The following is a 13,975-nucleotide window of genomic DNA, read 5'->3' on the forward strand; positions in this document are numbered from 1 at the left end:
AACATCAAGAGAATTAAGATCAAGATCAAGATCAAGAGAATTTAAAAGAAATGAACTCCACAGTTCTGGCTATGATGAAGAACGAAGCCACATCCTCTTCTTTTTCTGAGACGAAGAGTAATTTAGTCACATTTGTGGTGAAGGGAACACACTGCGCTCTGCTCCAAATCCAGCATATTTCTGATGGTGTTTTCCAGATGAAGTGAAGATGGTGATGGCTCATAACTTCTATAAAAGTTTCGGTACCAAAGTAAACGGCCACACGTAGCCACAAATATCTACCAGCACCGCTGGGAGGAGCGGAGGAACAAATCTAACGGAATAAAAGCTGAAATGATGAGCTGAGGTCTGGAATATGAAGAAATGAGCTCAAGATGACTAGGAAGACTTGGGAATGCTGTTCCGGATAAATGAATGGAATGATAATGACTGTGTTACAAAAAAAAAGGAAAGGCCTGGTTAAAAAACACACTTCAGCGTAGAAGATCTCCATTTATATGGAGAGGAATTAGGGCCAAATTTAAAAGAAAAAACACAGCCGTGGAAAAATGTAAATGCAATCCACAAAATGCATTGCTTAAATACGTGCCAAAATAAAATGCAAAACCACTATTACACACATACATTTTACTGCACTTGATGTCTGTATTGAAAAAACAAGAATTAATTCATTGCATTACCCCAAACCATCACTGATCATCAGTAAATTTTACATTTCATTTAAAGTAAATCAAGGGATCAGAGTCTGGAGGAAGAGTGGAGAGACACACAGTACAAACTGCTCGAGGTCTAGTGTGAAGTTTCCACCAATCAGTGATGGTTTGTTTGGAGACTCATGTCTGTCATCTGCTGGTGTTGATCCACTGTGTTTTATTATCAAGTCTAAAGTCAGTGCAGTTTTGTTTTCCAACCAAATCTTACAGCACTTCATATCTTACAGCTTCCCTCTGCTACTGACAACTTTTATGGAGATGAGGATTTCATTTTCCAGCAGGACTTGGCACACTGCCCACACTGCCAAAAGTACCAATTGGTCTTATATAATAGTCAAATTTTCTAAAAACACTGATTTTTGGGTTTTCATTGGCTTAAAATAGATCCCTCTGTGTCTAATATATATATATATATATATATATATATATATATATATATATATATATATATATATATATATATATATATATATATATATATATATATATATATATATATAAACACATAAATATATAATATATGAGTTTCACATTTTGAACTGAATTACTGAAATAAAGTAACTTTTCAATGATAATACATTATTTTGAGATGCACCTGTATGTGCGTGTGCAATACCAGGTATCTGATTCCTTATGTAAGGTGTAATTATTGCCATTCTATTATTATTATTATATAATATTAAATCAAACTCCAGTTAGTTTGCTTAACTTAGTTTCAGCACTGTAACTTTAGGTAAAGCAAAACAAAACATCACAATAAGATCTCAATATTTTCTGATAGCCTCTAATTAAAGGCAGAGACCTCATTTCATTAATGTCCAGCTCAAGCTGATGGTTTAAAAAAAAAAAAAAAAGTCTCCACATAGGGGTTCCGAGTGTTCCAGCAGACTAAGGCGCTGCCACTGTGATCAGGAGATCGCTGGTTTGAATCCCAGTCATGCAGATTGCCATCAGCTTCCAGAGCCCTGAGAGAGCACAACTGGTCTGGGTGGGTACAGTACAGTAGATGGCGCTCTCTCTTTCCCCTCATCACTCCTAGGGTGATGTGGATCAGCACAAGGCTGCATCTGTGAGCTGGTGTATCAGAACCGAACCGCTGCGCTTTCCTCCGATCAGCAACGATGCATCAGCAGCAGGTCAAAAAGAGGCGGAGTCTGACTTCACATTTGTTTTAAAGAGTGGGTTGGGTAATTAATAAACCTTGTTAATTGGGGAGAAAATTCTATAAAAGGTTTGAAGAAAAAAAAGGGAAAATGGTCTCCACGTCATTTTCAGGCTTCATACCAACCATCTATCCAGCCTGTTCTCGCTCTCTCTTTCTTTCTACCTTCATCCTCCTTTCAGTCATGAGAGAGATAGAGAGAGAGAGAGAGAGGGAGAGAGGTGCGGCAGGAGATACCATCACATCACGTCTGAGTGCCACTTGTTGCAGAAGTGAAAGAGCCCTCATGATAAACTCATGCAATCCCATTCAAGTGAGAAACGAGCATCTCCACCCTCGACTTCACACACATACGGGTGAGAAAACAGCACCGATGCTGCTGCAGCAGGACGGCCTGAAGATGACAATGGCCAATCACTGCCACTTGTGAAGATAACGCTTATCAGAGCGTCTCCAGAGATACGCTACGATACAAACGCCGCGCTCGCGTGGCAAGCCTGCCCCTCCAACGCTCAAACATCCAAAGCATGCCAGCTTAAGAAACGACTACCCACCGCTTCATAAGTTCTCAGATCTGGATGTTTATTAAGAGTGATGTTCCACGATAAACCAGAGAAGAGAGATAAAGAGAGAGAGAGAGAAACACTTCACAGTATGTCAGCAACTCGTTCATCTCCTAACATCTCCTAGCGAGACAATAAAACATCTGTAAAACACTTGTTTCCTTCCATCCCTTTCTTCTGTTTCCACTCCATCATTTTAATTTTTTTATCACCCCCATGTTTACCAGCATCAGCATAATAATTCTACACACGAAGGGGCATCATGTCTATACAGTACAGAAATGTGCAGAAATGTCTAGAAATATTGAGGGAAAAAAAGTGTGAATTATACAAGACTTCATCCTCAACCAAAGAACAACCACCAGTCCAGCACCAAGGGTTTTCTGTTCTTTATTACAATGAAGTTTTATTTTATTGCTGCTTGTTGCTTCTTGCCTTTGTTTAACAGAAAATTAAACATAAAACAAAACAAAATGGATTGAAACTTGATTGAAATGACTAAACGAGTGGCATCACCTGTTCCTTCAAGATTAAACACATAACTGGCCTTTTTACTGCTGTGTTCAGACTATGTCCAGCACTGAATCTGAATTTTTGGCCTGTTTAGACTGTATCCAGACTGATTTGTCATAGACAGAACTGGTAGAAACCACATTATTTTATAAATTAGATCTAAACCACATTTGGAGACGTTTCATGGTTGGTGTGGGAGACTTCGGTTCAATTCCTGGTCTGGTTGACAATACTGTTTATACTGCTACACTTATAAAAGACCCAATAACAGTAATAATATATGGATTCAAGCATCAGTTAAACTGAATTAATTTTCCGATTTGTACAGATGTGTCTCAGTCTGAAAGCGTAAATCGTATTTTAATGTGTTTTAAGTGCAGGGGGTCAAAAAAAACAAAAAAACAAAAGAGCCTAAGTTTAGTTACTGACACCAAACTCGATACCACAGCAACCCATGCAGAAACTTTTGTGACGTCAAGACAGGCAAATCCAATCTGATCCAATTTGTGCAAATAAAAGATCTGATTTTTAAGAAACAGTTCCTGGTCTGGGTGACTATATTGTTTATACTGCTACAATTCTAAAAAAGTCCTTGGGCAAGACGCTTATAACAGTAGACTGGCCCGGATCTGTTATAATTAACAATAATATGGATTCAAGCATCAGTTAAACTGAATTAATTCTCCGATTTGTACAGATGTCTCAGTCTGGATGCTCAAATAAATTTTTTTTTTTAATGCGTTTTAAGTGCAGGGGGTCAAAAAAACAAAAGAGTCTACGTTTAGTTACTGTCGCCAAACTCGATACCACAGCAACCCATGCAGAAACGCTGCATTTGTGATGTCAAGACAGGCAAATCCGATCTGATCCAAATAATTTGCAAATAATTTATCTGATTTTTGAGAAACGCTTATAACAGTAGACTGGCCCAGATCTGTTATAATTAACAATAATAGTAATATATGGACTCAAGCATCAGTTAAACTGAATTAATTCTCCGATTTGTACAGATGTGTCTCAGTCTGAAAGCGTAAATCGTATTTTAATGCGTTTTAAGTGCAGGGGAAAAAAAAACAAAAGAGTCTAAGTTTAGTTACTGACGCCAAACTTGATACCACAGCAACCCCATACAGAAACTTTATGTTTGTGACGTCAAGACAGGCAAATCCGATCTGATCCAAATAATTTGCAAATAAAAGATCTGATTTTTAAGAAAGTATTCCTGGTCTGGGTGACTATATTGTTTATACTGCTACAATTCTAAAAAAGTCCTTGGGTAAGACTCTTATAATACTAGATTGGCCCAGATCTGTTACAATTAACAATAATAGTAATATATGGACTCAAACATCAGTTAAACTGAATGAATTCTCCAATTTTGTACAGATGTGTCTCAGTCTAGACGCTCAAATAATTTTTTTAATGCGTTTTAAGTGCAGGAGGCCCAAAAAAAAAGAGCCTAAGTTTAGCTACTGACGCCAAACTTGATACCACAGCAACCCATGCGGAAATGTTTTATGTGTGATGTCAAGACAGGCAAATCCAATCTGATGCAAAATCTGATTTTTGAGAAACAAATCTGATTCGTCTGCAGTCTGAACACAGCCTAAACTGTTGTAGAACAGCAGTAGAAGAGTTATAGTAAATGATGAATAATGCTAAAGTCCTTGGTAGGCAGAGGGGCGGAGCTAAGACAGATAGTTTGGTCTGGATTTTTAACACTGTCAAGAGGTAGGACTGTTGTTATTATGGTCTACCTTGTTGTTTTGTGGTCCCTGATCATGAGGAAAGACGTATTTCACAAGGTCCCTGCGAGTCGTTACTATTATTATTAATATTACTATTATTATTACAATTGTTATTAGTTATTACTATTTGTATTATTGTTAACGACCCCTAAATAATACAACAGACAGTACTACCATCAGAGCTGAATGCATGGTACATTATATTACATGGTTATAGGTTCATAGCTTTAACATTAGTTGGAATTGTAGTAATCTACAGCCAAATCTGATGCTCCAATTGTCATTAGGTGGGCTTAACTTCATATCAGCACTGATCCTTCAAAGCCACGAGGCCTTCAGAGGTACGAGAAGGTTTAAAATGATTGGAAAAATAGATAAAATAACCATCTGATGATGCTGCCTTCAACATTCAAGTTCATACCTGCATGTAACAATAATATACCAACACTACTGTATCTTTATACCTTTTTTTACAGGTTGGTCACATATATGAGATGGATGTAGACATGATTTTAGATTTTTGCTGCAAAAAATAAAGGAAAAGAAGAAAGAAAATGAAGTAAAAAGCTTGTTTTTTTCTTTTTCTTGCAAATGTTTGGTATTACCCCCGGTCTACAAACTATAAACTATACTAAACTACACAAAGAAATGTCTAATTTTATATTTATATGCATATATTTATAAAAGTCTATTTCAAATACAAAACCCAGACATGTGCTATGCTGCGCTAAGGTCCTAAAAATGGATGAGTTGAGTTTATGAGTTATTGAGTTGGGTTGATGAATTGGGTTGTAATGTTATCATTTGTAATGCGCTTTTTTTTTTAAACCCTTTTTTGTTTGTTTAGCTTAATTTACTTACACAGGTACTCAGGAAGACGAACAAAAAGTGGCATTATGACGTCATTAAAACAAATACTGAACAAACGTGAACTAAACCTTCAACCGAACAGCTACGAGATCTACTATTAAACCGAAGAGAAATGAAAGAAAATAATAAAATAAACAGTAAGAGTTAAAGTAAGAGGGGGTGTTCAGGAGTGAGACGTTACGGTTGCTGCTTTCTTTCTAAAGATTTGTTCAGAGAGTGCACGCTCTGGTGCAGGAGGAACTCCAGCCCCCCCTGGAGTGCTGGAGCTGAAGCTGGGGCTGGTGCTGGAGTGCTGCTGATTAAGCTTCACGCACTTTAGCAGCCAGAGCGTCGCAGGTCTTCTTGGCGTCTCCTAAAAGCATGGCCGTGTTGGGTTTGTAGAAGATGGGGTTATCCACGGCGGCGTAGCCCACGCCCAGAGATCTCTTCATCACGATGACCTGCAGACAGATGGAGTTCAAGTTTGTTTAGACCAGAATTTACATTGTGTTAAACTGTATTCTGTACATTCAGTTCCAGTGACGCGCAGTGAATATAGTGGGTACCCCACTTCTGCAACCAGCTCTTACTCTCCTAAAACCTCTAACTAACTACCTTCTACTACCAGATCAGGAGAATCTCTCACTATCTTTAATAAACTCCTGAAGACAGAGCTCTTCAAAGAGCACTTACTCTCCTAACACCTCTAACTAACTACCTTCTACTACCAGATCAGGAGAATCTCTCACTATCTTTAATAAACTCCTGAAGACAGAGCTCTTCAAAGAGCACATACTCTCCTAAGACCTCTAACTAACTACCTTCTACTACCAGATCCTCCTTCACTCCTCCATTCTATTATTCACTTTTGACCTCCTTTAGGCCCTATATAAAGTTGTTTTACATTCTATTATTTCTGTACTTCACTATTGTAAGTTGCTTTGGACAAAAGCATCTGCCAAATGTAATATAATGTAATGTAGTACACATCAAAAGCCCACAAATACAGCTACCAACTACAAAAGTATACAATAGACCATACAATCAATGCTTAATTTGCCTACAAGTACAACCGTTCAGCAAAGGGTGGAAGCCCTTAAAAGGAGATAAGGAGCCCAAGAACATTGGAAAAGCGAGAATGGGCGAAAACTAAAGTCACACTGAGCGCAAGAGAGAGAGAGAGAGAGAGAGAGAGAGAGAGAGAGAGAGAGAGAGAGAGAGAGAGAGAGAGAGAGAGAGAGAGAGAGAGAGAGAGAGAGAGAGAGAGAGAGAGAGAGAGAGAGAGAGAGGGGAGGCTTGTAAACAAAAGCTCACCCGAGAAGCATTTAGTTTATATATATTTTTTTCTATTATCGTTCATTATAGTTCTAACAACCTCACGGGCTAGATGATTCATGTCAATTGCCAACCCCTGGTTTAGACTGAGCGAACTAAAGAACTAAAGAACTAAATAACTAAAGAAATACATCCTGTAATCCACATATATGGGTGGAGTCTAGATATACAGTACCAGTCAAAAGTTTTTCACTTATATTACTATTTTTGTATATAAATATATGTCTAATGCCTGGCCGACACTGCAGGATAATCCAACTGATTTGGAGGCGAATTTGCTCAGTCTTTCTTTGCATCAACATCAATCAATGTCCACCTTTGCATCATTGTCCATCTTATGTGTTTCTTTACACCAATTGTATCTGATTTCTATTGAATGTCTTTTCTGCACCAATGTCTAGCTAACGTAATTCTCTGCACCAATGTTTATCTAATGTCTTTTTTTTTTGCACCAATATCCATCTAATGACTTTCTTTGCCCCAATATCAATCTGATATCTTGCTTTGCACCAATTTCTATCAAATGTCCATCTTTGCACCAATGTTTTTCTATGCACCCATGTTCATCTAGATGTCTCTTTGCACCAATGTCCATCTAATGACTTTCTTTGCCCTGATTCCTCAAACTGATATCTGGCTTTGCACTAACTTCTATCAAATGTCCATCTTTGCACCAATGTTTTACTGTGCACCCATGTCCATCTAATGACTTTCTTTTCGCCCAGTGTCAATCTGATGTCTATGCACCAATGCCTTTCTCATGTTTTTCTTTGGCCTAATGTCCATCTAATGTCCATCTTTGCACCAATGTTCACCTAATGTCTTTCTTTACCCCAATGTCCATCTAATGTTTTTCTTTACAACAATGTCTACCTAATTGCTTACTTTGCACCAAAGTCTATTAAATGTAATTCTTTGCACCAATGTCTGTTTAACATCTATCTTTGCACCAAGGTGCATCAACGTCCATCTTTGCCCAATGTCGGCTTAATGTCTTTCTTTAACCCAATGTCTATTTAACGTCCATCTTTGCACCAAGGTCCAACAATGTCGGCCTTTGCTTAAATTTTTATCTAATGTTACTCCTTGTGCAAATGTCAATCCGATGTCTATGCATTAACGTCTATTCAATGTCTAATTTTGCACCAATGTCCATTTAATGTCTTTCTTTGCACCAATTTTATCTGATTCCTATTGAATGTCTTTTTTGCATCAATGTTTATCTAATGTTTTTCCTTGCGCCAACGTTTTGTCAAATATTTTTCTTTGCATCAATGTCCACAAATGTCCATATTTGTGGCAATGTTCATCTGATTCCTATTAAACTTTTTTTGCACTAATATGTATGTTTTTCTTTGCACCAATGTCCATAAATGTCCATCTGTGCACCAATATGTAATGTTTTTCCTTGCACCAGTGTTCATCTAACGTCTTTCAATCTGATATTTTTGTACCAATGTAATTTGTCATTCCCACCAATGTTCATCTAACATCTTTCTCTGCACCAATGTATACCTAATGTCTATCTAATACCTATCTACATATATCTAATCCTGCATTAGAGATCTAGCACTAGATCAGTATTGTATAGCAGAGTACTGTACAACTCGGTATCAGTATATGGACCGTCTGTGTGTGAGGTTTCACCTTTTCTTACGTTAAAAGGCTTTAAAAAAATTCTGTAGTGAAGTCAGGCAGGTCGGTTATTAGCAAACGCCAAATAGTAGTCTTTTATAACAAATAAATAAATATAAAAAGCCCTGAACGCTTTTTTGTACTGCACCTGCAGACAGTGTGGTCTACTGTATCTCGAGTACGACGGAGAGAGAAAAGCGCTCATGCTTCCAGCTTCTAATGGTTATTTAAGTATCTGCCATTTACAAAATTAAGAGTCATTAGTGTCTCGAGCGCAGGACTCGGGCCGAGCGCTTCCTGGGAAAGCGGGTGAGAGCGGCGCTCTGATTGGGAGCATCTGTTTGGGAAGCAGGAACCTCTTAGTAATTGAATAAGTAAAACCAGAGAGGAGAGAGTCCTCGCCGCTGGTCCTGCTTTGGTGTTATTCAATACACTGAAAGATAGCTGGAACAAAATGACCCTCATCCAGAGACCCCAAATCAGCAGATCGACCCTTTTAATATAATAATCATCATCATCATCAGCATGATCATCATCATCGTTGTCTGTTCTAAAGAAGAAGAAGACAAATAAGAAGACGATGATGAAGAAGAAGAAAAAGAAGAGGGCCTGCAGATGATCACTGGCAGCCAGGTGAACGAGGGGGTAAAAAAAGGGGGATAAAAGAGAAAGAAAAGCAAAAGAAAGACAAAAAGGAGAGGTTCAGAGCAAGGGGAACGAGGCACACCCAAGCCCGCATCTCCTCACTGTCACGCGTCCACTCGAGCATGTCCTGACGTCCCTCAGGACCGGCCCGCAGCCCTCGCTTCCATACATTATTCATAGGGCAGCTGGTTCCGTTTGGGACTGAGGTTACATGTGAAGGCCCCTCTAACCTGGGAGCAATCAGCCCTCGCTCGGGGACGCAGCACCAGCCAGCGAGATGCCTCCCCGCATCCGCCGGTGCTATCGTGTCATCGGGAGCGTCACTACAAAGTTAGTTTAAGTGACTAATCAAGGCCTGGAAGGGGCCACACAAAACCAACAGCAAAACAGCCCCGTCTCTCTGAGGCTTCGTAACTTGAAAACATATTTTTTTCTTCATGTTTTTTAATGTTTGCAAACACTCTTAACCTCAACAGAGCAGAGTTTAAAGGCCAAAGTGGAGGAACGAGCTAAAAACAGCATCAACACAAGCTGCTTGATGAATACAGGAGCAAAAGGGCGGCGGCAGGATTTGGGAATGACATCAGACTGTAACTGATTGGTTTATAGCAATATACAGCTCTGGAAACATTGCAAAATCAAGAGAGCACTTAATTTTCTGCTGTTTTATTCTCACAAAGTCCAAATAAAAAAAATCATAATTTAGAGCATGTATTTGCAGAAAATGAGAAATGGCTTAAATAACAAAAAAAAGAGCTTTAAGACCTTAAATAATTGAATGAAAACATAAAAAAGTTCATATTCCTAAAGTTAAAAAAAAAAAAAAAAAGAAATCAAATCAATATTTGGTGGAATAACCCTGGTGGTTTTTAATCGTTTTTTTTAATGCATCTTTTAAATGTTCTCCTCCACCAGTCCTACACACTGCTTTTGGATAATTTTGGATATGCCTTTATTCCTGGTGCAAAAAAATTCAAGCAGTTCAGTTTGGTGGTTTGATGGCTTGTGATCATCCATCTTCCTCTTGATTATATTCCAGAGGTTTTTTAAATTTGGTACAATCAAAGAAACTCATCATTTTTATCTATTTATCATTAATATACAATGCAGAACATTTAAAAATAATTGAAAAACAAAAATAGGCACCACTTTAAAATAAGACTACCCTTATAAAGGGTTTATAACTGGTTTACAATTAGTTTATTAATGTTACTAATTAGGTTGTAAATGCCTTAAAAATTATTAATAATCAGTTATAACACATACATAGAAAGAGCATCAATGACCTGTTGTTTGCCAAATAGTGAACCCACAGCATCTATATTGTTGGCCTTTCTACGTATGTGTTATAACTGATTATTAATGATTTTTTAAGGCATGATTTTTTGTAAACCATTTATAAACCTTTTATAAAGGTAGTCTTTTTTTTTTTAAGTGGTACCCAAAAAAAATAATTAAATTTAAGGTGTGTCCAAACTTTTGATAGGAACTGTATATTGCAAAACTTCTAGATACATATATATTAGGGGTGTCACGATTCTCTAAATCCTTGGTTCGATTTGATTTTTGATTCGTCTATGGTCAGTCATTGGTTTGATTCATCAAATTTACAATATCTTATTTCAAAAGGTGGGCTTGATATAAGTGATGCAAAGTGATACAAGTGATCTGTAATACACCACATAAGGTACTTATGGTCAAATTTAAATAATTTAATTAAGATATATATGTAATGCCATCTAGTGGTTTTTTTGTAGCAGCAGTGTGCACTATTAAAACAGCAATGTGCAACATAACAAAATAAATAATAATAAAATACAGGAACAGTCATGTACAAAATAATAGAACAATTAGAGCCTTAACAAACTGAACTCTATTCTACTATAACAGATAAACATGAAAAATAAGACTCGGTCCCTGAGAATGACAAGTTTTTTTCTTTAATAAAGATATATTATTAACTTTATCTGAGAGAAAGATGCTCCTTAAGGTACCAAAACTATTAACATATTTGTGGCTAGAAAAACAACTGTTATTTTTATATTTTTAAGTTTTTCTTTAAGGAAATGAGAATCTCCACATTCTCTGGAGAAAGAGCTGCTCTTTAAGCGTCGGCTACAGTGTGCTGTGCCATTTGTGTAGCTTAGAGGGAGGGATCGTCGATCCTCTTTTTGACTTGGCTCGACACAATGACATAATTTCGATCGATTTCGATAAAATATCGAAATTGTGATACCCCATATATATATATATATATATATAAATATTTTTTTATACACTCTTATTAGTGAGTGGTACGGATGCTTGTATCACATCTCCACACAGCTCAGTGATTTTCCCCAGACCCAGGCTGTGCTCTGCAGGCCACTCCGCTGCACTGAGACCCAGCAGCCTATATTTAGGGAAAGTTCCAGTCGGATGCGCCCAAATGTCATCATTCCTGAGAGAGTGAGTCACAGCTAATAGAAGCAGCGTGAGACGCGTTTGCAGGGATACACCTGGACCAGAAGAAAGGGGAGGGGGGGGGGTTCCTCTCACGCTGGGTGGGAAGCTGAAAGATGGTCTGCATTACACCACCCAGAACCCCATGAGATAACCCGGCTCTCATCCCAGCAACAGCAGAGAGGAACATCCCGTATCTGACTTTAATCCCAGTTCAAAGACTGTATTTAATATGCAGTCATATCACCTCACAGCACAGCGCTTTATCTCTGAGCATAAACTTTATTCAGTTTATAGTTTGAGACTGCTGCATCAATTACGCAAACTAAAGTTTCACAATAAACTTCAGGAAACGACATTAAAACACAAGATAAAAAAAATGTTTGTTCCATTTCACGCTGATCTATTGATTACTGAAATGAACAACTGATTATTATGTATTACTATGGATTACTCAATGATCAAATAAATCTTATTTATTAAACAGCTTCAAATTTAGAGTAAAATTAAGTAGACTGAGTTGATCAGTTGAAGATTTCAGACAGTACACAGCAGGATCAGCCAGCAGACTTCGTCTGAGGGAGGAATCTGTACCTACTGTCTGTGGCGAGTCAGCAGATGACTAAGATCTAAGAACTTTTACAAAAAAAAACAACTGACCTTTTATGCAATTTATTTGAACTGGTTCAACCGGAAGCTGAAGAGCTAAAGAGTTTTTCTGAATTTTAGGATTTTCTGCACTTACACACAGATCTGAACCACTAAAACAAAGATAATTTGTTTGATTTTGAGCCGTAATAACCCATATATGGAACTTTTTTGTGCTTAAGGCCTGGCTATTACCTGAAGTGAGAAAATATATAACTTATTTTTTGTATTTTCCCTACGATCACCATTTCTCCATTTGGTCTAGAGAGCCTCAGAGTCAGAACTCAGCCACTAAAAGTCACGGTTCCACTCACCTGTTTGGACTTCCAGACCTCCAGCACTGGCATTCCAGCAATAATTGAGTTGGGGTCCTCCTGTGCGGCCGAGTTTACTGTATCGTTGGCTCCGATGACCAAAGCCAGGTCAGTCTCTGAAAAGCAGGCAGAAACACAGTCAGTTCCAAACGAAAGAAAAACAAACTGAGGTTAAACTGTTTAAACACGTTTTCAGGCTCGGGGGGGGAGGAAAGAGACCGAGACGATTCAGAAGCAGGACCACGAGTTCTAAACCGTACCCGGGAAGTCATGGTTGATCTCATCCATCTCCAGAACTACATCGTATGGCACGCCGGCCTCGGCCAACAGCACGTTCAGCTGCCCGGGCATGCGTCCGGCTACAGGGTGGATACCAAACCTACAGAAACACACAGACAAACAAAACTGGTCAAATTTACATCTGACAGGTTCTGCATGTACAGGGATTTCAAAAAAGAGTGAGACCAGACACCTCTACACCTCCACATACAGCAGCAGAGCATTTAATTTAGGGGTTTTTATTAGCCATCTTTGATGCTATGAAGTGGAACCAACTTTCTGCAGAGTCACTACATCACTACACACCTCCAAACTTCATGTGGCCTTCAGATTAGCTCAGGAACAATGCAAAGAGCTTCATGGAATGGGTTTCCAATGGGTTACTGGACTCTAGAGCAGTGGTGACGTGATATCTGGAGTAGGGGTGGGCGATATGGCCCTAAAATAATACCACGATATTTCATGGTATTTTCGCGATAACGATACTCTTGGCGATCTAAATTAATGTTTTTTTTCCCCCCCAAGAATTCACTACTTCAAAAAAATATAAATTGTAATTTATTATTGCATACGATTTATGTCACACCCCTACCTGAGATATAAAAAAAAACAAGAATTTGATCAGATTTGTAATAGAAGTCAATGATCCAGATTGTCATGATAATAATAATGCACTCCAAATATCTCCATATATCCAGGATTAAAATTAAATAAACGATACTGGACAGATATAATCTGTCTCTACTAGATATATAATAGAAAATGAGAACATCGTGCTAAAAATAGTATAAAAGTAGTACCCTGATGCGATAATTAGGGGTGGGCCATATGGCACGATATATTTAGGGTATAATATCATTCACGATATTCAAAAATGTTGGCGATATTATCGCATACAATATGATATGGCACACCCCTAATCTGGAGTGACGAATTCCACTTCTTTGCTTGGCAATCTCAGGGACACGTCTGGGGTTTTGTGGTTGCCAGGAGAAGGGTACCTATTTAACAGCATTGTGCTGAGTGTAAAGTTTGGTAGAGGGGGGATAATTATGATTATGGTGTGGGGTTGTTTTTAGATGTTCGGCTCGGCCCTTTAGTTCCAGTGAAAGGAACTCTTAATGCTTCA

General features: G+C 38.1%; 1 protein-coding gene across 1 annotated transcript in view; it reads right to left on the reverse strand.

Annotated features, from left to right (window-relative positions):
• Nucleotides 1–2,438: 2,438 nt before the first annotated feature.
• Nucleotides 2,439–13,975, reverse strand: part of nnt (nicotinamide nucleotide transhydrogenase) — a 90,308-nt gene continuing 78,771 nt past the window's right edge. The window contains exons 20-22 of the mRNA XM_022666533.2: nucleotides 12,828–12,946; nucleotides 12,568–12,683; nucleotides 2,439–6,009 (exon numbers count right to left, since the gene is read on the reverse strand). Coding sequence (XP_022522254.1) covers nucleotides 5,869–6,009; nucleotides 12,568–12,683; nucleotides 12,828–12,946 — 376 coding nt within the window. The 3' untranslated portion in view covers nucleotides 2,439–5,868. The remainder of the gene's footprint in view (nucleotides 6,010–12,567; nucleotides 12,684–12,827; nucleotides 12,947–13,975) is intronic.

Source organism: Astyanax mexicanus, chromosome 17, assembly GCF_023375975.1.
Source record: "Astyanax mexicanus isolate ESR-SI-001 chromosome 17, AstMex3_surface, whole genome shotgun sequence".
NCBI lineage: Eukaryota > Metazoa > Chordata > Actinopteri > Characiformes > Acestrorhamphidae > Astyanax > Astyanax mexicanus.